We start from the raw sequence: 23,536 nt of genomic DNA, 5'->3' as shown, positions 1-23,536 counted from the left end.
GAATCCATGAATTATATAGTATTGGATTTTAACACGATCTCGACAACAGCTGTTGTTGATCAACTATTAAATAGTTCACATAATACTACAACAAGTGGTAGAGTTTTTACTTGCATCCATTTATATGATTTACAAAGAAATAGAGGAACTTTCTGAATGGAATTACTATTTCTTCTACTGTAGGTATTTTTTTTAATATATTTCGGTTTTACCTTGTAAACTACAATATCATCAGCTTTAAGGCAATACTTACCATGTGCCGGTACAGAATAGAGGTTTTGGTCATTCGTTGCGAAATAATTTTGACCTTGAGTTGGTTAAAGGGGCCAAGAGATAAAGTGGATGTTTGACAGCTAAGTTGCTATCCATGGAAACCTTGACTGAAAATCACTTCTTTGTCATTGGCATTGTCATTAACCCAAAGGCATTTTTAAGAATAAGGGTACTATTTTGGAGTTGATATTTCGGTTTATATACGAAAAATGATATCCAAATGCGGTTCTGTTAACGATCTGTTAATCGGCATCAACATTGAACCAGGATAAACTACGTATTCAAAAAGTCAAAACTTCACATTGAACCAAAAACGAAATGTCTTTAGTTACGACTTTTATTACATCCCAAGAATCTGAGAAGTCAATAATTGAAAGTTTTCACATTTTAACTAACTTAACTAATTTTAACTAGTAAGATAAGTTTATTGCATCAAATACACACATCATACAACCAAAGTTACGTTTGAGAAAGGTACAAAATTACAAAAAGGAAACAAAAGGTGGTATTTCTTGTAAACTATAATACATTGTAATAATTCATAGGGAAAGTGATATATTTATTATAAAAATACAACGTACTAATAGAACATGATGAAAACTAAAATAAAGACTCGAATAAATTTCTCAGAAATTGCATATAGAATAGATAATATAGTACACAATAGATGGTATAATACAAACTATTTAATGTATATTGAACACGGCATATATAATTAAAGTAAATAATGTGAAAAATAATAAATATGATAATGAAAATTTCGATCAGCATGAACAAATCGGCATATACCAAAAACATCAATGAGTTAGACATAAGACCACACAATATCAAAATTTCGAATTTGGGGTTTGGAGAGGTGTGTAGTCAAAGATGCTTTAATATTTTGGTATATACACAACTGTAATTTGAATTATTCCCCCTTATTCATCGGTTTTCGAATAGCAGTACTATTACACTGTCAAAAGGTAAGGCAGATTTTGTGAGTGTGTTGTTTGACAGGTTGACTTGTGCCGCCTGTGTGGCAGATTTGATTCTTGTGGCTAGGTTTGGCTTAAATTCGTTGTGCAAGAAAAGTAGTTTTAGGTCTGTATTGTTTTATGTATGTAAACATCAAACATTTACCTAACGTAATGATAACTGCGACTACTGTGGAAGAATGTACACTAAGATGTCCCGCTGTGACAACCGTGACAAAATTAGGACGGACTTAAACTCTTAAGAAGGAGAGTTAAAGTGAAGGATGTGATATCCAATGCTGAAGACAACAGTGGTGCAATTTTCTGGCAATGTTAATGAGCTTAAATTAAACACTGCTTTATGACAAGATGCATTTCCGGCATAAAATTCTCACCGCCCCTTTAATTTTCAATAAATCAATATAATACCAACTGCTTCAAGAACACACCAAAGTAAAACGATTTAGGTGAAGATTTAAAGATGGTAACCTCTATTCATTAGGGTTCTGGAATTAACAACCATGTCCTACCTGGTCGCCAATTTCCAAACGATGAAAAAGTATAATATGTGTTTCTATATACACATTTGTATCTTCAGGTAAGCGTGATGTAATTTGTAAAGTTCTCTGGCAGACCTTTTGATTAATTTTATTTCAGATAACTTTGGTGTGTTATTGAATTAATCGCACGAATAAAGATATCAATGCGATAACATACTGGTGTTGAAGATGGTTGATAAATATGAACCATTGAAAGATGAATCATCAGGTAATAACTTAGAAAAAAATTAATTGTTATTTGTTATTTTTGTTGACACATGAATAGTGTCGCTGAATATTGTATTGATTGTGGTTTATATCCCTCGTCGTCCAATAGCGTTATAAATCTTTTTATTAGAAATTTCCACACTCCTATCAAAATGTTTCTGAATCATTTTCCACCTAAAGCCGACTTGAAGGTTTCAACGTACGTCCATAAGGTATTGAGTGATAAAATTAATGATTTAAGAGTTATGCAATCCTCCGAAATGATATTTATTGGCAATAAACCGTTAAATAAACTTTGGGCTCATAATCAAAGTTTTTATTTCCGAATTGAAAATTATTTCACTTGTGTTTTACAATTGGTCATGATGCATTATTTGTAATCCATTAAATAGATCAATTTATTTATATATTGAGCAGGTTCACCAGGGACAGCTCAAGAGGAAGAGGGAGTTTATCATTATGAAGATATCATCGGCAAATTTAGTAAGTAAATATTACGTTATACACGGTTTTGTGTTCCTGACAGGGAAGTACCTTGAGGCGTCTTTGACAATTTGAGTGGCACCTATTCATAATATCAATCATATCTGTATTCATTGTGCAAGAGTATATACCCAATCAGGGCTCTAAACTTGTCTTGGAGTTGCTTTTGCACATATCCATATATGCATAGGAAATAAAGTAACAAAGCAGTATATTGTTATCATTCAACACCATGTTAACTAAATTGTCACATATTATATCAAGCAACTTAATTATAACTTTTTCAGAATATGGTAAATTTTTCTTTGCTCATTTGTTTGTGTGCAGCTTGGCAGCGGCTGCAGATTCCATAGAAATTATGTCATTATCTATGATATTGCCTTCAGCGACATGCGATTTACAACTCACATCAGTTTTTAAAGGATGGATTAATGCTTCTGTTTTTATAGGCAAGTTCTGGAAAATTTCTATTTTACAATTTATCTCACTTAATTCAAAGTTAAGGGATTATTAAGCTTCTTCTCCCTTACTGACAAGATCGCCTTTTGCATCATCATTTATCACCTTCCGATTTACTTTTATATCTTTTTGCAGACGAAAGGACTGAAAATCTCTTGTTTTTCTCTGTAGGTATGACGTTAGGCGGTATTGTCTGGGGTCCATTAGCAGATGTTTCTGGTCGAAAATCTATAATGTTAACGTCCTTAACATTAAATTGGGTAGCTGCATTGATTTCCAGTTTTGTAAATAATCCTTACGTATTTACCATTCTTAGATTTTTCAGTGGCCTTGGGTAAGTATTGTCAGGATACTCCAATGTGCGAAGTCAATCGAGATAACAAATAGCCAAACGCGGATATAGACTAAACTATAACATTTGTAGACACGTTAGAACTTTATGAAACCCGTACATTGTATTTTCTTTCATTTACTCATGATTGCAAAATTTAGATCAGTGTCAGCAATAAAGTGTATCCTTGCAGGGACCCGACTCCTTGCGAGCTAAATGCTGTGTTAAGTAAAGATTTTTCGAGTTACAAAAAGAAAGGACATGGCATGGTCAAATATCTCTCTTTACACTCTTTACATAAAGCCAAAGTAAGAGCACAGTGATCGGACGCAAAAACTTTAGCTTTGTTTCATTTACTTCCACATAAAGTTCAATTTGTTTTCTCTTTTTCGCAGCATTGGTGGCAGCATACCTGTGATATTTACTTTTTTCATTGAATTTCAACATAAAAGTCTTCGCGGAACTATGGGGTGTAGTTTGACAATAGCATGGATGTTTGGAAATGTATTCCAGGCTGGTAGGCTTTTCATCACCAAATGATATTCTAACAAGAATTGTCTGTAATGTTGGACTGTCATACATTTTTGCCTTCTTGTTTTATACTGGATTCTGTTAAGAATGTATTGCTAACGTAGAAATGTCTTCAATTCTATAACTCCGCACAGTATTGTTTTCAATACCAAGATTTCAGATTCTGTACAGAATGTATTGCTATAAAGAAGAACTGTTTGCACTCTTTATAGGCCTGCCAATTCTGTGCTATTTTGTTTTTGAAAAATATTCTTTACCAATGGATCAATCGCATCTAGGAATTCACCTAGAATGTGTTTGACGTTATTGTCGCCATAGTACTGTAAGATGTATTAACAGTAAAAGTTATGTTAATTATAATTATAGTATGTGACACATTTGAGACATATATTTTCATTAACCAGTTTAAGAATGAACACTTTAGTACCATAAATGTACTTTCAGGATTAGCTTGGGCTATAATTCCTAATAAAGTTGGCATTTCGACATCTATATTAGATTATACAGGCTGGAGAATGTTTATTGCTGTTTGTGTCATACCCAGTTTTGTATCAGTATTAATATTAATAGCAATGCCAGAGTCGCCGAAATATCTACTTCAGGTAGGATCAGCTACAGTAAGCCACATTTCAAAACCAAGGTAGGGAATTTCATGATGAACAAATTTTTGCCAGCACATTTTTGTTCAGTACACAGAGGTTATGTTTTTTGATTTCCTTTGTTGTTATTTCTACTGAGAAAAACAAGCTATCTAAAAAATGTCAAAATGATTAATTGCATTAGCACCATTTGTAATATGAAAATGGGCGTTTACCTTATATTCCTTATGGTGTTTGGTTATTATGATATTGATAGGGCACATGCGGTATCTGTAAAATGAGAAGAAAACAAAGAAATAGAGAAAGAAACAACCATTTTTTACCAGGATAAAACTTGTACGAGCTGGTCCTGTACCAAACCTCTTGACATTGATCTTTCCTAGATACTGCGTACCTCTTGACATAGATCCTTCCTGCGTACCAATTTACAGCTGGGTCGACTAGACTTTCCGACATATATTGCACCCACGTCATTCCAACTATCTAACCGACTGCAAAACGTACAATACGTCTTCAATAAAATTAACTGAAACAATAATTATTTTCTAGACCTATCCCTGAGACATAAAAAAGGCAATTCCTGCTGAAACAAGTTATAAAACTGTTATTATATATCCTTTCAGGAGGAACGGAATGAAGAAGCAATTGCTGTGGTAAGAAAAGTATATAGATGGAACAATAACGAAGAGATAGAGGTACATAAAGAATTTAATACCTTTGAAACGTTTTTTCAAATAGTATTTTTCCCTGACACGGTATACGCAGTATTCTTATTGTTTATTATTTAGATCAAAAAAATAATTCTTGCTGGTGATGAAAATACAAGTTTAGTAAAACAAAATAAAGAAGAAGGAAAATTTAAGAATTGTTCAGTAAGTGCATTTAAAATCTGAAATTTTCAAACTCCGTTAAAATACTACCTTGGTTCGGGTCAACTCCTAACACTTCCACTGCCTTTTTTTCTTGCAAGAACGTTGAACATTAACAAGTAAGATATTTCAGTCATCCGTTTAGGTCGATCAAATGCACCTATAGCTCAGTTGCTTTCAGTTGCCCACGAATGTGTTTTACTATCCAAAAAAAGATATGCACTAGACCTCACTCTCTGATGCTGAAATGACTGTTAATCATTATAAATATATTTTTGGAAATATTGTAAAATGATAGTCCTCTCCAAAAACGAATTTCATTTCGTCAAAAGTATTTCATTTATTCATATTATTTCATTTTAGATATTCAATCAAGTTTCAGAATTATTTTCAAAGAAGTATCGATGTTTAAGCTTCATTACTATAGGTGTTATTGGATTTTTTTCTTATGGGTAATGAATTTATTTTATTCAAAACACAAGATATCTAAGCTTTGTAAGTGTAGATATTAACCCTAGAATGAAAGTTTGTGCGTGTCTATAAGTCTAAATAAGAATCAATTACAGCCAAAAATCCAGATCGAGCGAAATAGTATCTTCCGCTGCATTTTTTTCTTCCATGTACATGTTTTAAGATTCCCACACTGAATTATATCAAGTTTGTGCAATCCAGAGAGTGACGGAAATCTCTTATTGACATTTTTATATATTATTGACTTATAGGTATTATGGTTTATTCATGTGGTTTCCAGAACTATTTCGTAGAATGGGTGATATGAATGGATCTTCTTTTTGTGGCCTTTCCTCTAATCAAAATACTACCCCCGTTGTGAGCACTGAGATCGAAAGTTGTAATGAACTGGATAATCAAGTTTACATTGATTCATTAATATCAATGTCTGCTTCTGTTGTCGGTCCGCTCCTAATTGTGTTCTATGTAGACAGAATAGGTCGTAAACCATTCCTTGGTGAGTATTTTGCAGGTTTTATATCTGCTGGGAAAAACATTTTTCCTTTATAAAAGAACTGTTGGTTTGAAATTGAATTGGCTCCCAATCTCATAATATTGAAAGCTACGTTTGGTTGTCAATGTTCTCTAAACCATATAATCAGGATTACGTTTGTTACTTTGAAAAAAAAAACAACGAAAACAAATGCAATCTATAGGGTGAACATGCTAGAAAATGTGTAGTACACCATAAATGTCGACTAAATAATACAAAATTACTCTGTTTTATTTCAGTTGGCGGACTACTATGTGGAGCATTCTCGTTGTTTTTCTTTTACTTTATAACCACCAGGGTTCATGCAATCATTTTAAGTTCAGTTTTTGCACTCTTTGCTTCAATTGTGTTCAGTATATTTGACATAGTAGCTGTTGAACAATACCCAACACATGTAAGGTAAGCTTCAATACAATCCAATCTATTTTGAATTCAGCATTGAATGCGAAATGGGATAAATTGCTCCTATTACTTGTTGCTGGTAATCAGAACACATATCAAATTAATGATCATCCACAGTCATGTAATTTCAATAAAACAATACTTAAAATTACTTTTACCTCAAACTACTGATTTCTGTAGAATACCAACTTCCGTTGCTGATATCCTCTGCTTCTATACTAGCGGATTTAACAAGCACTTTTTGAAAATGTATCTTTTGGACAAGTTTGGAAGACATTCCATATGTGCACGTCTCCAAATCCCTGTTTGATGCACGTAGGACCGTAGACTATTCATGTTTCATTTGTGCACGTTTGGAAAGCGTTCATGTTTAATGATGTATAACTTTAGTTCGTGTTTCATGTAAACAGTTTGTGTTTCATGTTTGCAAGTTTAGAGAACCGTAAACCATACATGTTTCATTTGTGCATGTTTGGAAAGCGTTCTTGTTTAATGAAGTTAAATGTGATAAATTTAAAGAACCACAAACCGTTCTTGTTTAAGTTCCGAAAACTTTTTTATTGATACATTTATAAACCTTATTTTATATTTTACTGTTTCAGGTCGACAGCATTTGGTATATTTTGTGCGGCAATACGTCTGGCCGCAATATTAGCCAATGTTTCGTTTGGAATGTTAATTGACCAGAACTGTTCCGCAATGATAATTACTCCAGCACTTCTTTTGCTTGCTTCAGGAATCCTAGCATTCTGGACTCCAGACATGACTCAGAAAGATATATATTAACAATGCATTTAGTTCTCAGTGACAGTTCTTTCTTTAACTCTTGGAAAAATATTATTATTTTTTTCTCTGTTGTTTTTTATTTGAATTTGTTTTATCTGTTTGTGTGTTCATGATTGTTATCTAATTAAAAAAATGTGAGCAAAGTGAGTGTTTTAATGTTTATTAATCGCCATTCTCGACATGAGGGACTAATAATGCCCTTTGTGATACCTAAGCTATAACGAAACGGCATTATAAATTGGTTGCACTAACTGCATCCTTAGACGATTTAAGATAAACTGCCTATGAAACCAATTATTCACACAGAGAAATTCCCTAGAACTGTAACGATAAGTGAATATTTCATCTGTTTATCAACAGGAAATTGAAGCTTTTAGGTCCGTCTGTGTTAGATTGAGCATTCGACACACAGGGAATAACTTGACGTATCCATTGAGTTAAATCTATTCGTATCAATATTGAATGATCGAAATTAAGAGTTGATCCCCTCGGGCTGAGAATCTTTTATAATTGATATTGATGTATTGGTCATTGGAATCAAACAATAGGTTCATTATGAACAATTCCCCCTTCCCCTCCGGACCGCAAACCAAACTCTAGATGTATGTTCATTTTACTTTCCGCGTGAATATTCATGGTTGTGCATTATTTTTTAATATGCCATTTACGTCCGATTTTATATTGACTGACACGTTTATTGGTCTTTATTCACTATCATGTAGAACAATCTTCATTATACACACATTCGCAATGCCTGAATTTTATTCAATTTCGCAGTTACAATCAAAACTTATATCTCCAGTTCTAATTTCTATTGTTCCTCTCGAGTTTTATTCGCTCTAAACATCCATCGACTGTTGAAATCAGAAAGGAATGAACAATGCCACTCGAAATTTGCCTCGTTGCACATTGCATGGCGTTGTGTTCTTCACGAGCCCTAAAGTAGCAGTAAAGTAGTGCATTTCATTTTTTTTCATAATCTTAAGTGTAAATATATCAGTCTTTTACAGATATTTATATAACAGCTTTATTAGATATTACTTCACTGTATTGGTTCAGGAGTTAATACTTTTAAACAATACATTCGTCAGCTGCATAATTTTTTTCTGAATCTACCACAGTGAAAATATCAAAGGAATAGTAATATAGTTAAATTATTAGCAGTCCACTCAATCATCCAAATATTACAAAATAACCATAGTCGGGAATATATTTGGCATGTATCTGAAAATAGGTACATGTGATAGTAAAAAAAGCGTAATTTCTCAAATTCTACACAACCGTCACATCATGCGATGTCCTAGGCGGTGAGAATCTTGTATTTTCACGAGGTGCCGCAGAATACATAAATGAACTATTGTCCACTCGTGGCAAATTTTGACGACAGAAAAAAGCATACAGAGAACACGTCCTTAAAGAAGTTACGTCACATATATTTCTAATGTCTTTTCGAAAGTTGGAATTAAACCATCCATAAATCACCGGATTGATACACACTGACGAGAAGGAAATTAACAAACACACAGCATGAATTAATGGAAAATTGGTCTGCTGAAAGATTATATGGTTTGTATCCGCTAGGATGTTTAACAACGTCAATGGTAACCATGTAGCAGAAAAAGATATGGCCATACTTGTTAATAACATAACATTTTTTCGATGTCGTAATAACTTATTCCTTATTCGACTCACATCTTGCTGACATGTCTCATGTAAGTCCAAACGGTATTTTAAGGATTTACATATCAAAATATGTAATGTTACTATAGCGACAGCTGGTGATAAATATTGAATTAACAACACCATAACAGTGTAAACCGTTAGTAAGATTTGATATCCCCAATGTTCTGTACAAATGGTATACAGGTCAAAATTTTTCAATCCTTGTAATATTTTAACTTCATGAGCCAATAATAACGGGAATGATAAGGCAACAGATACCATCCATATTCCAGATATGATAAGACACGTTCGTATTCGATTGTTTGATTTTCCCGCTGTATACATTATGGACTTGTAGCGATCTACTGCAAGCGCGAGAATGCTTAAAGTTGAAACGAACACATATGTACTTTGTAATAATGGCACTATTTTACACCATGCCACACCAAACGTCCAATTTTTGGAAATTATCCGAACAACAACAAACGGTTTACACAAAACTATAGTAAGAACGTCTGATATGGCTAAATTCAAAATGTACCAGTTGCGACTAGACTGAGCAAAACCACGTCGGCAAATAATCCACCACAGACCGAGGTTAGCAACTACACCTATTAACATCACCAAGGAGAAGCTTAATACTAAGGCAACTTCTTCTTTAGCATTAAACCAATGGTCATGTTGTTGGTATTCCAAAGCCACATCGAGGAAATCACTAAAGCTGTAATTATCCGAAAAACTGGCACCATCTAATCCCAATTCTTGAAGCAATAAAGCATTCGATAAACTGATATTTTCCATATGGTTTGAGATCTGGCATTCATTTAATTGTCTTCCAAAAGTTTCATCCTTTTTCTTTCACAACTCCTACATGTTTTGTCACATCACAACTTTGATTTTAATACTATATTCTCTTACAGGGAAAACACCATTTATCAGTTTTATTTTTACAAAAGGCACATTAAGCTTAATTCAGTTTCCGTTAATTCTATGATAATTCAGTACGATAGAGAATTCTTTAATGATTCGATAGCTTTCAACACAAATATTAAATAGAAGAAAAGTTCCACAAGTTCTTATGACTCCAACGCGCCTCTCTAACCTTTTATTATCTAATAATGGAAGTCTATTTATATCTCCATCAAATCTTTATTTTTTAACCTATCAGTTTTTAATGGATCAGAATGTAGGTTTCCTGCTGGTTGAAGTCAATGATTTAAGTTTCAAATCACACAGTCATAGCCTAATCAAATAGTTTGTGTGATGGGTTTAGTCAGACACGTGTGAAAACGTTAAGTAGAGCAGCTGAACTCCATTCATGTCCTAATGTCCCGATTTTATGTGCAATTTGTGTAGTATTGCAAAACACATTTTTTCACCAATGACAATTTTAATTGCGCACAAGGTAGACACATTAATCAAAATCAAAATTAATCCATTACTGCACATCTGGTATTTGAAAATTGTGTCATTTAATATTAATTCCTTCTGTCACAGACGCCTGAAAAATGAAGAACAAAAATAACAATAAATATATACATACAAAATTTCACATGATATACGCTGCAGACATGTTGCAACTGATATGCAATTTCAATCAAATTTAGCACTTCTGATGTATTAGGTTTATCTCATTTCACAACCAGCCATATATATACATCTAATCAGATTTTTACCATAGATTACCATACTGTCGTTCACAAATGCTAAATAATAAAAAAGCTAAATAAATAACTTTCAGTTAGTAATCTAAAAGCTAGGAAATATATGTCAGCATTTCGTATCCAAAGATACGTTATCACATAGAAAGATCGAAAGAGTCAAAAAATTGTAATAATCAGGAGAAAATAATATCGAAAAAAAGGTTCAATTAAACTGAAACGTAATTTAATAAACAATCTTAAAGGAATACTACCTCTTCGATTCGAAATAAAAATTAGACAATATATCAAGTAAATTAAGTAATTATTGAAAAACTCTTCTTAGCGTGGATTATTACTTAGTTGTATGGATTTTGGATTATAGAGGGATTCTGTCGTATAGTTTTGACACCTTGTAAGTCCACTGATGAACAAAGACTCATTTTGGCCAAGTTTATAATCTGATCTGTATTTTTCTTCAAGGACAAAACTAGGTTTTCATTTTTGTCAGTTTGAAATCAAATTGACGACTTTTCAGCATGAATGCGTCAATAAGTCGTATTATCTTGGTGATAGTTGATATGAGGGCGTATTTGAAACTGTTATTTCCAAAGCTTCTACAGAATCTCTGTATTTTGCAATCGGATAAAACGTTTGTATTTCTCCATAGGTAAGGAATTAATATCCTTATTAAAGATATATGTTACAACCTTTCAGAAGGTATAAAGTGTGTAGTGTAGTGAAGTACTAATGCAGACGAACTTGGCAAATGAATGATAGGGTTGATAAAAGTCTTAGCAGTTGGAAATAGTTTCCATTTGGCGAATAATGCAATAACTGAATCTGTCTGATCAGATTAGATGGCTATCAACGGGGTGACATAATGGAATTGAAATTGTAAAAGTCATTCATTTTATTGAAGGTGGTTTATAGCAGTGAGGTGGGAAGTTGTAAGAAAGAAATCCTCTCTCTTAATAAGGGGTAGTCTTAGGCATAAGACTAATGAGATGACAAAATATTACTTTCAATATTATTTTGCGATTGTCGTTTAAACTTCAATTTCAAATTGACATTTATTTTTTTGATGAATTAATCATTTTATTTCGTGTGGCTTTTCAATACTCGGAGTCTGTTGAATATACCTCTTTTGTTAAATTTGTCTGGAGCCTTTATACGATTCACGAATATAAATTGAATTAATCTTAAGCTTACATAACTGGCGCTGTCAAAGGAAAATATTCGTCAATAAACTTTTTGATTATTGACCTTATTATTATTGCTTGTAAAGGCACTACGTATATTATATTCTGATCTGTAAGTAATTGTGGAATTTAACTATGAAAATCTGAGAAATGAGACGAATAATTGTCATCATTATGCTTTGGTTTGGTTTAGCTTGGAGTGGTTTGGTATAATATTCATCAGCAAAGACCCAATTAACTATGATAAGACCACGAAAACACTGGTGGCAAATTCAAGTGTTTATCTCAGTAATTGTATCGGTAAATAGGTTTAAATCAAAGCAAATATATATGGGCTTAGAATGTTATTAGCCAGACCGTTAATAATTTGAAAAATCAATTTTTATACGCCACATCAATATGTGTTCGTATATTGTCGTCGCCCCTGTCCGTCGGTCCGTCCCTCAACATTTCTTGTGAGCACTATAGAGACTACACTTTTCATCTGATCAAACTTGGTGTGATGCTTTAGATTAGATCTCTGTCAAGGCCGAATTTGACATATTTTCGATGAATGTTTTTTTTTTTTTAGATATTACCCTTGACTTTGTTAAAACGCGTCGAAATTTGTTAAAAATGGTTCGTGAGCAGGCTCGAAGATACTTTTCTGATAAAACTTGGTATTATAATTGGAATTAATAAGATCTCAGACAAGTTCTAATTTGACGCATTTTCGATGAACGGTTTTGAGTTATTGCCCTTGACTTAGGAAAAACGAATCAAAATCTGTTTGTGAACACATTTGAGACTACAGTTTTCAACTGATTTTAATGAAATTTGGTGTGATCATTTATATTGACAAGTTTGAATTTGATTTTTGATTTGATGAACGGTTTTTGAGTTGTTGCCCTTGACATAGGAAAAACGCGTCAAAAGTTGTTTTTTGCCCTTGATTACAGCTGTGTGATTTGATTATTTGTTGTATTTGGGTTATTGATATTGATTTTAAAAAAATTTGTGGAATTACTCAACATAAATAACTGGCATATATATCTATAATTCAAACTAATAAAATTTCTTCAATATGAGAAAATTCGTTTTATTATTTCTGACAGCTTCCAGTGGGCATATGTTACCTCGCCTTGTAAGCTATCTAACAAAATTCGATACCTTAACCTTGGTTATGGTAGGGACCTATAGGCACCATTCGCCAGTGACATTTAAATCAACCTTTTTTTTCTTTTTATATACCAAATGGATTTCATATGCGAAATATAGTACGTATTACCATAACACTTAAACATTTATTCTGACTAATGTGATATGATTTGTCCCACTTGGATCTTGTACATTTACTTGGCAATCAGTAAATGGCATGCGTTGCCCTGTCTCGATTAAAGCGTTTTGTCGTTCGAATAAGAAAATCTTATAGGGCCTTATAGCCGATAGACAGTTGTAGAAATATCCCTTAATTAATCGCTCACAGCGTTGCGTTACATGTCAGAAGGTAAACAAGTCAAAACGTAAGTAAGACATTCATTTCAATTCATTCTTTTGAAATACTTTTGAAATGATTAATATTTCAAAAATATTAAAGTTTCAAACAACAGATCAGTGACCTTATTGACCTTCAGCACAAATGTCATATAATGTGAAAGGAAGGATATTTGAAAACAAATAACATATCGGAAACACGATCGGATCAATATGACACAATAAAAAACTTTCAACTCTATTAAGCAAATAAATATCAATTTAATGAACTTTGGGCAACATGTGTTAGTGATTATATATACAGAGTTGGAATAATGACTATAATATTACATTCAAATTATAGACCATCGATAGATAGGATACTGATGAAAACAATATTATTTGCCGGATTAAGTTATCTTCTCCGTCTTCCCCTAATACCATTGCAAATCCGCCAGCTGGCTTAAAACAATAATTAAAGCCAAAACATATTTTTTTCTACATTAATACTTTCCAAATTTTAGCATGATCGGAAATTTAGGGCTTATTGTGTTATCCTAGACGCAGGAATGAATAGCACGAATGTAAAATAGCAGACTGTGATTACAACCAATGATGAATTTCAGAACCATTTACGACCGATTGATTATTAACAATTCAATTCCGTTTTTCCCTCTCATTATAAGTCCATTTCCTATGAAATAGGATAACAAACTGTATTAAATATATAAAAGGTTTTGCGTCCACTTTCGTTTTATAATTTGACTTACATGAATATTTCCATGCATTTACAATATATGTGAATGTGCTCATTCAAGAACTACAGTTGGTTTAATTGATAGAAATGCAAAACTTCCCCTCAGAGCCCCAGACTCCGACCATTTACGATCTAACAGCAACACAAAATGTACTTGTCGCGGTCAAGAAGAAAACTAAAGAAAAACACCCTAAAAAATTATTAACTTTAAAACTGTCAACACCTAACCACGAGTTATGCGACAATATTGCTTTCTAACCTTTTTACAGCGTCTTTTCCACGCTATTATAAGGAGAAGCGACGACCCTCTTGGTCATTTCAACGCGTTGACTTTTGTTTTGATCATGTCCAAAATACGAAGAGTGGCGACAATAACGACACGCTTATGCCGACCTCTACATGCTTTGAGCCCATGTTCCATTGCAGTAGCAGCGCAGTAAGAACGCCATTTTGGTGTGAAAGAGCCATAAAGATTTACAAGCTCACAAACAGTCGCATTTATACAGCAACTTTTGTGACAATATTGCCTATAGCGAACGTTTTTTATTTAGATTTATGGGATTGATAAGGGAGTCCGCTGGAGATCTTGTGGCGCTCCTACGACGATTAACGATTTTGTTATCATTTCTGACAGCTGGTAGTGGGAATGGCATTCTCAAAATCACTTCCGAATGAAGGCAAAATTAAACTTAAAAAGATGTTCACAGTGCATATTAACATGTTATTCTTCAAAGCAAAAAAAATGAATCATTCTTCACCTTATTTGTGGAGATATGTTAGATAGAGCAATAACTCAACCAAATGGCATATGTTTTTCCAAGAACTATTTTGTAAAAAACCTATATCTTACCTTTCAAAATTGTTACAATGTGTCCAAGGTTGCGCGTCATACGAGTCTTAACAAACAATCTGAATCTTATAAAGTGTCAATACATTCACAGTGTTATAATATAGATGACTTGCTACATTCATCATAGTGCTTTATCAGTTGAAAATTCCATGTTCCAAACAGTCTTTAATCTGTTTATCTCAATGAACGACGTTCCATCCTCAATACTCAGTCATAGTGACGGCTAATTCCCTTCGTACCAAGAGTGGTCAACCAGCAATAATTGTCGTACTTCAGTATGAACTTTTACACTATTTCATTCATTGATTTTACAGCCACTCGTTCATTCATAAATAACAGGACAAAACCGACTTGGGAGTCATCGAAATCGATGGACAATTCAGTCAAGTTCCCAGCCGCAAGCCACATCCAGAAAGTGATTTCTTACGGACGCTAGGCATTAAACTCGTAAAATAAGCTAATACAATGTTAGTCGAATGAGCGTATTCTTGTAAAATAATAAGTAATAAATACTTAAAAGGGAGTAGTAAATACTTAAAAGAGCAATCAAAATAAAATAAAAAAAAGTCTCAGCCAATCTGAAGCTGATTTGAAGTAAACTTCAAAAAATATAATTACAAAAAAACTGTTTAATACGAAGTAATAACCTTTTCAGAATTTAGTAAAAAAAATCTAGATAAGTCCCAATAGACTAGGTACGGTGTCCGACACGGTGCGGAATAATCGATACATTCGTTTATTCTATTTTCTATTGAATCGACAATTCCGTACCTTACACTGCGCACCAGACCTCGTTTATTCACACCTGTAAACAACGTTATGATTTCAACGCATTGTGTCCGGACTCGCACTTCATGTGTTCACTTCTTCTATTTTCGTTTGTATCGATTATTCCGCTCCTCGACTATTCGTGGCGTTAGACGAATGAGCATACTCTTGTAAAAGTTTAAGTAATAAATACTGAAAAGAAAGTAATAAATACTTTAAAGGAAGTAATGAATACTTAAAAGAGCAATCAAAATAAAATAAAAAGTGTCAGCCATACCGAAAGTAAATTTAAAAAAATAAATTCTAAAAAACTGACAATACGAAGTTATAACCTTTGCAGAATTTAGTAAAAAATCTAGATATGTTCCAGCGAAACCGAGTGTGGATGTCAGCAGGGAATTCAAAATAAAATCTTTCCGTAATTTAGTTTAATGAATTGTATTATTTTTTCAGGGTTTATCCACTGTTGGGGGCCACGTGAATCACGATCACAATACAGCATTCACAACATGATTGATTAGAAATATTTGATTAAATTAGGAATAAGGGGACGCAGATTAAAATTTGGTTAGCAGTCGAGTTAGATTTTTGTAATAATATTATGAACCTTTCGCAACGTTTCATTTACCTACAAGTAAGAAGCTGTTTTTCGAGTTTTGACCTTGAAATTGCTTTATCAGGGACACTTGACACATAGACTTCTAACATCATGTGCGAAATTTTATGATCGTCATAGCAAATTTCTTGACACACATTAGTTTTGTCAGACATAGATTGATCTATTTGTATCTCATGAAGTTGATTATATGGTCAATGACCACGTGAAGCAGATAATTCTTACTCTTTTCGATACACCCGATAATACTTTTGAGAAATCCACAGCTATACAATTATTCTTTTCGATTTTGCTATGATTTGGACGAGATTTTGATTAAGCCAATCAATATAAGTGTTCACAGCTCACCGTCGAAAAACATTGACATAACATCAAAGGATTAAAATCTTGAAGTATGTTCATATTGCCTATAACAAATAAACTTTATCAAAAGATGAAGGGTATGAGTTAAAGCATCTCTGATCAAATACAAGCGTGTTCGTGTTCTAGAGAATAATCAAAGAATACAGAAATTACCAATGCGAATTTGTTAGATTTTAACATCCATCATTTTCCTTGAAGTTTTCTTAACAAATATATTCCCATCGATCAATCTAGATATTTACTGTTAGTTAGTTATATATACACAGGTTTCAATGATATTGTTTTATGATGAGAATAACATATTGTTCTTTTAGTCGTAGATCAAATAACAAGCTAAGCGTAAATTCAGTCAGTCAAAAATAGTTAACATGAAACCTGTCGCACTATAGTCGTCCACAATTGGCTAAATTGTTTAAATTAAAGAGACAGATTGACCAATCGTACCTTAAACCCAGGAACGGGAATCAAAAATGAAAATCAACCTTGTATGTCTGACCCTTAACCCTGTCCCGTTATCCTACAAAATACCACGTCGGAAGAACTAGGAAGTGTTAGGTTTTCAAATTCATGTGTGTCCGGAATAATCCAAGTTTGAAATTTAAAATGACGACTCGTCTTTTCTTTGGGTATATCTGAAAAATGAATGGAGTTTTACGTTCGACTTTTCTGCGCCATGTGGGCTAATGAAGACGGGCAATGCCATGCAGGGTGCAATAAGGGAAATTTTACCAGGACAGCGGCGGTGTCATGGGATCTTGAACGTAGCACACGAGGCCGGACGACTGCTGCTCCAAGTTCTGAAGAATATTAACATATATTCTAAACCCAAATCAACCCCCGAAAATTGCAAACCGTGGCCTCGAAAAAAACCCATTATACCACCTTGTTATGCATAAGTAAACGTGCAACCTGGTACATAAGTGAATTACAACATTATTAGGTTATATTTGTATAATAATCATGCCTAAAAGATATAATAGCGAAAAGCCAAAATCCGATTACGTGATAATAGCTGCGACTGGAAAAGACATTAAAATTTTTGTAAGATTTGTAAAATGAACTAGATTCTGAGGCACTGGAAACATTCGCTGTTTAAATTACCATAGAACAATATTTGTCTTAGTTAAACATTATTTTATCATAAAAACACTACATTGTAATAGAATTTTAACAGGCTAATGTGGCAAATTATTTTTCTTCTATGACGTGCTTATGTTTCTTACTCGTAATTTTGTCATCTGAAAAACAGAATGTTATAGCTTGAAATATGACATTTATTTTGCTGTATGATCAATCTTTTTATAAAGAGGTTTCCCAGCACATTGTGGAACTAGTTGAGCTGAATGTGAACTCTCTTTCAATTTTTTAAGAACTTGAGTCGTGACAATACTTTCGTTTGATGGAGTAAACTTAGAGTGTCTTAAACCTTCCCGCTAACATTTTCATCCATTGTTCAATCTAGGCATATGTCGGTTTTTATGCCTCCTTTGATTTATCACGCTGGTCGGAGAGAAAGGGAAAACGGATGAAAATCAAATCTCCTACAAACTAACCTGTCTCACGACGGTCTCATCCCAGCTCAAGATCCCTGTTGGTGGGTGAACAATCCAACACTTAGCGAATTCTGCTTCGCTTTAGCCGATATCTAAGGATCAAAAAGCAACGTCGCTGAGAACGTTTACAATTATCCCTGTGGTAACTTTTCTTTTCTGTTAACTTTTTCTGTTCTATACATATCCTTATTATACGCCCACATGAAATGGGGGGGGGGGGGGGCGTATATTGCCGTCACCTCTTTCCGTCGGTCCGTCCGTCCGCTCGTCGGTCCGGCCGTCCGTCCGGCCGTCCGTCCGTCCACAATTGCTCGTAAACACTTTACAAGGCACAATTCTTGACTGATTTCGACGATACTTGGTATGGTTGTTGGTAATCACCCAAGGATGAACTCTATTGAAAATCAGACGAATCGAAAAATATTTACTATGAGTTATTGCCCTTGTTCTTGAAAACGCGTTCAATTTTTAGTTCATAAACACTCTAGAAGGCACAATTCTTGACGGATTTTGACGAAACTTGGCATGAGTGTTGGTTATCACCCATGTATCACCCAAATATTAAGTATGAGTTATTGCCCTTGATCTTGTTCAATTTGTAGCTCATAAAAACTCAAGAAGGTATGATTCTTGCCGAATTTTGACAAAACTTGGTTTTATTATTCATTACCGCGCTGAAGATTGAATATTTGTCCTCTAGAGTTTTCACGAGCTAAAGATTGAACACGTTTTCCAGAACTAGGGCAATAACTCATACTCAATATTATTCAGTATCGCCCTAAAGAGTTCAAAAGAAGTGTATGACTGAAGATTGAATAATTCATACTAGTGATTGTTACTGTACTGCTAAATATTTTTATTCAAAACCAAAGCTGCAAGTGGGCGTATGTTATCTTGCCTGGCAAGCTGTCTTTTTCATATTGTATTTGAATTATATTTCTGTTTTAAACTGTCGTCTTTAAAATATTATTATAAAACAGTATCTTCTCGACAGAATCAATTACACTGATTCCATCCTTGAATGACCCTATGGCAGAATATGTCTGGCAGCAAACATTAAATTGATATGTATGAAAAATGATAAGATATAGAAGGTGGTGTTTATGCGATAAATTGGCAGAGATTTCTGATCTTTGACAAGGAAACCTTATCACATCCCTTCCTTTACCTACAGGAAATTAATATCTTTCTTAACAGTCGCTGTTTCATCTTCTTCTTCTCACTAAGTTATTTCAAAGATACAACTTGGCATTAAGAAGGTCAAAGGCAGGTGTACACAGAAAATACTATATGGATATAAATATCAATTTACAACTTGAATTCATTTTACATATCCATAGGCTACGTCACTAAGAAATCAGAAATAATGCCCGTAAAGAAATTAATAATTTGACTTCGTCGAGATGGTTTTCAATATCGGCGAAATATAAACAAAGTACTAACAGTAACGATCCGAACAGCAAATAGAAACTCGAAATCCAAAACAATCATATTGACAAAAAATTGGTTGCAGCAAATGAACGTTTCACGTGAGAAAGTATATTAACCATATGTGAGTAAGTATTTCGTAATCAAAAGGGGTGTCTTGAAAAGTAAACATACACTGCCTATTGCCATAGACGTCATTATTGCTCAACACACCACAAACACGAAGGTAACTATACCAATACAATCATTTTAAAAATTCAAGGGAGGTAAGTGATGAAAATATGAGTTAATGTGCAATTGACAGATCGAAGACGTTGGGGAATGGATAATGCCTTGTTCTCGAAGTAATCACTTTTTTAAGCATTGTAATTGAAGGTGAGTTGAAATTATTTCAGAAAACGTGGGGATTCAATTTTGTTTACTTATTTATGAACCTATAATGAATGTCAGTAATACATTATAACGCTCTTATCATTATTAATTAACGGCCTCTGAAGAATTGTCATCATAAAAATACTCGGTATCAAATTACTATAGCCATCTAATATAACATTTCATAAATAGAATTAATGGTGAGTAAACAGAACACATCATCAGCGCTAATAATAATTATTTGACAATAGGATGAACATTATATTCTGATCGAAAGATATGCCACATAGCATAATTTAATAAAACCTAATTAAAATATAGTATCACATTAAAAAATTCATAAATATTTAAACTTCGCTTATCTTCAACGTTTCAAAAACGATGATATACGTATCTTAATCTGTAACTTTTCCGTTGAAAACTGATCAAAAGGTGAAGGACCAAAAATTAAATTGGCCAAATATTCTGAATATCAGTAGTTCAATGAAATTTATGGGACAATTCATGTGCAGGTGTGTTATAAATGGAACCGTGGGAGGAGCTGAATCTGACAACAACTGGGGTTTAAACGATTGCTGGGATCAAGAAAATTGCAGCCCTATTTTTTCTAGCAAATTGGATAATGTCGTCGATCCCAGTGGTTGAGGTGTGGAGTCTATCTGTGCAAATTGTCATATTGATTATTTCACCTTTCAACGTTTTAAAATCAATGATATATTTATCCAGTTATCAAAAGAAAACTGATCTTAAACCGATCAATTAGTTTAAGATCGTGAATTGATTATTGTGATTGTCAAGTTGACTAAATAACAAGGTAATATGCACGCACGGACGAACCAGCAGTTATTGTCGCCTGTTGCAAATGTCATAATTTCTAGCTTATTTGAACTATTTTATGTCCGACCATCTAAATGTCAATTGCATTGTAAACATTGACTGAGATAGATGAGATGAGATACATACAACCGCAAGTTGATCTGAGTCAACCTATAATGCTCGTCAATCATCAGAAATCAATTTTGCCTTAACCCTATCTTGTCAATAAGGAGAAGTACAACGAGTTGGTGCTACCAACCAGAAACAAGACAAGTGACCGTAAGACCTGTTGAGAAAATGAACATTAAGTAGTAAAGACGAGAAGTGATTACTATTGGGAATCATATCATTCATTGCGAGTTTTACAATATAATAATAATAGAGAAGGATATATAAACGGTGTATAAAATAATGGAGAGTTAGTAGACAATGATTAGTTCGTATTCCCCACTGAGTACTTACTGCAGACTGTGAGATATATTTAGTATTCTGGCCCTTAATGTGAGAAGAGAGGCGATCGATTATCTTGATGGAACTGGTTAAAGCACCAGTAACTAGAATGCAATTGGTTCATTCACCAGCTTTGTTTGATTGAGTTGTTAACCTTTTCGTGCGACAGATATTAAATTGATGAACGAAATTGGTCTGAAACAAAAATATCCTTTTGGATGTGATGAACTCGCCCGTAATTTTGAGGAATGAACAGAAAATTTCAAAATTTCAAACTATTAAGATTATTTATCAATCAATATAGCGAAGGAACCTTCAGTAAATTCACAGGACACGGATTGTTAGATTCCAAAATGCAAAGCAAGTTCCAGATTCATCATGTCCAGTGATCAGTTGCATGCTAGAATCTCGTTAACTTATTTCGAATGATTGCATATAAATAATAAAACACATGATTTGTGATGAATTGAATCTGACCAGAACTGGGATCAAGAACATTATGATGAATCATCGAATTTAAAGGACAATTGCACGCGTCATATTTTCTAACAAATTGGATCTTGCCGTCGACCCCAGCAACTGAAATGTGCTACCATCCTTCAAATTCAGCGCACACATTGACTGCATATCACATGATTTAGTTGGTGTGATACTTTGCCATTTCATTAAATTACATAATCTCAAAGGTATCGATCTAAATTCATAAAACTAATTAGCAGAGCAAAACTGAACTTTTGCGCCCAAGCATGGGATCATAAAAATTGAAATTGATTTCCACTAACCTTTGGAAAATATATAGGTGGTACATTTATAGAACGAAGAAAAGAATCGTAGAAATGATAAGATTTTTCTAATTCTATTTTCATCCCAGAATAGCAGACATTCCTTTCATTTCATGGTTGACAATATACAGATTTTTGTAATTTGATTGTGCACAATAAGACAGACATATTAATTAAGTGAGAGGCAATTATAACGGAGTTCGTTATGACATTGTGAAACATTTTGTTGGACGCTTAAATACCATCTTATTTCAATAATAAATTTTATCTAAGCGCTTAATAACAAAGTTATCGCAAATGCCCCTAAGCATATTGGAAATTGGAATGATGTAAATAAAGAGTCATAATTGGTCCTGACACACATCAAAAAAGCTCCCTCCATTGGAAAACCAAGAAAAATTTTACAATTTTGAAGAAGGCAAAGCTGCGTACCTAAGGGAAATACAAATGTAAGATATTTTTAAAAATTCTTGTTATTTGAAACTGGTGAATACTACCCCTTTAATATTGATCAATATATATTTCTGGAAACTGTATTTCAGAAAACATCATTTGAGAGATTATTTTTATCATAATGTTTTAATGTTCCCATGGGAGACATTATCTTTATAAGCTATATTTTATCATACAAATGTAATGATATTATCATTTATCACTTTCACTAAGTTCAAAAATTGCACTTTTGTATATTTGAACCTTTCTAACGCAGGATTTAAATTCCTTCGTGGCAATTTGATAAACTCTGCTCCTGTCTCTTTAAGCATTGAACTTATTAGCATTATTTGTTAAATTCATTTTTGCTCTACATGTCGAGTAGAAGAAAAAGAGTTAAAAATTATGTTATTGCGAATTCAGTTTCTTCTCTCATTAAAATCTACTATATATCATATAGAATTAACTAGAAAAAAGTATGAAATGCTTATCTTTAATGTCATTATTTTTGAATCAGGATTTCAATATCTTTTACGACAGTTTTTAAACGCCCACACGAACATTAACTTATATTAAACAAAACTTACCATTAAAAAGTATAAAATGCCTCATCTTTTAATCTTTAATTTTATTAACTTTTAACATCATGGCATAGATTCAGGCGACTTTCCACTAAGAGCAGTTTCAACAATTTGCAATGAACTGGTCTAAATGTAAAATGGTTCAGGAACGTTACATCGTAAATCTTAACAAGACTATCGACTATAGCCTATTGACGTGTACGACGAGGGACGGTGTCCGATACCAAATTATCGTTATTTCAGAAAACAGAAGACAAGCGATTGGAAAAGACCGGATCTCATCTATTTGCACCTAACTAGTTACATAGCTAACAGGTCAGTTGTCCCCGAGTCTTGCGTAGGACATATAAGTT

General features: G+C 33.3%; 2 protein-coding genes across 2 annotated transcripts; one reads left to right on the top strand and one right to left on the bottom strand.

The window, feature by feature from the left end:
* Positions 1–2,711: 2,711 nt before the first annotated feature.
* On the top strand, positions 2,712–7,459 carry LOTGIDRAFT_122544 (hypothetical protein; the record flags this gene model as incomplete). Its single annotated transcript, XM_009060063.1, has 10 exons — positions 2,712–2,932; positions 3,081–3,272; positions 3,665–3,786; positions 4,245–4,402; positions 5,023–5,094; positions 5,188–5,271; positions 5,632–5,720; positions 5,991–6,235; positions 6,511–6,670; positions 7,276–7,459. 10 exons carry the CDS (start codon positions 2,712–2,714, stop codon positions 7,457–7,459), a joined length of 1,527 nt encoding a protein of 508 aa, XP_009058311.1.
* A 1,431-nt stretch (positions 7,460–8,890) lies between these two features.
* On the bottom strand, positions 8,891–9,766 carry LOTGIDRAFT_94468 (hypothetical protein; the record flags this gene model as incomplete). The annotated part of the gene is made up of 1 exon (XM_009060062.1): positions 8,891–9,766. A coding segment is annotated over one exon (876 nt), but the record flags the coding sequence as incomplete, so codon positions are not given.
* Positions 9,767–23,536: the final 13,770 nt, after the last annotated feature.

Source organism: Lottia gigantea (genome assembly GCF_000327385.1).
Source record: "Lottia gigantea unplaced genomic scaffold LOTGIsca_40, whole genome shotgun sequence".
Lineage (NCBI taxonomy): Eukaryota > Metazoa > Mollusca > Gastropoda > Lottiidae > Lottia > Lottia gigantea.
The sequence above is the reverse complement of the archived record's forward strand: the minus strand, read 5'-3'. Positions and strand labels throughout refer to the sequence as shown.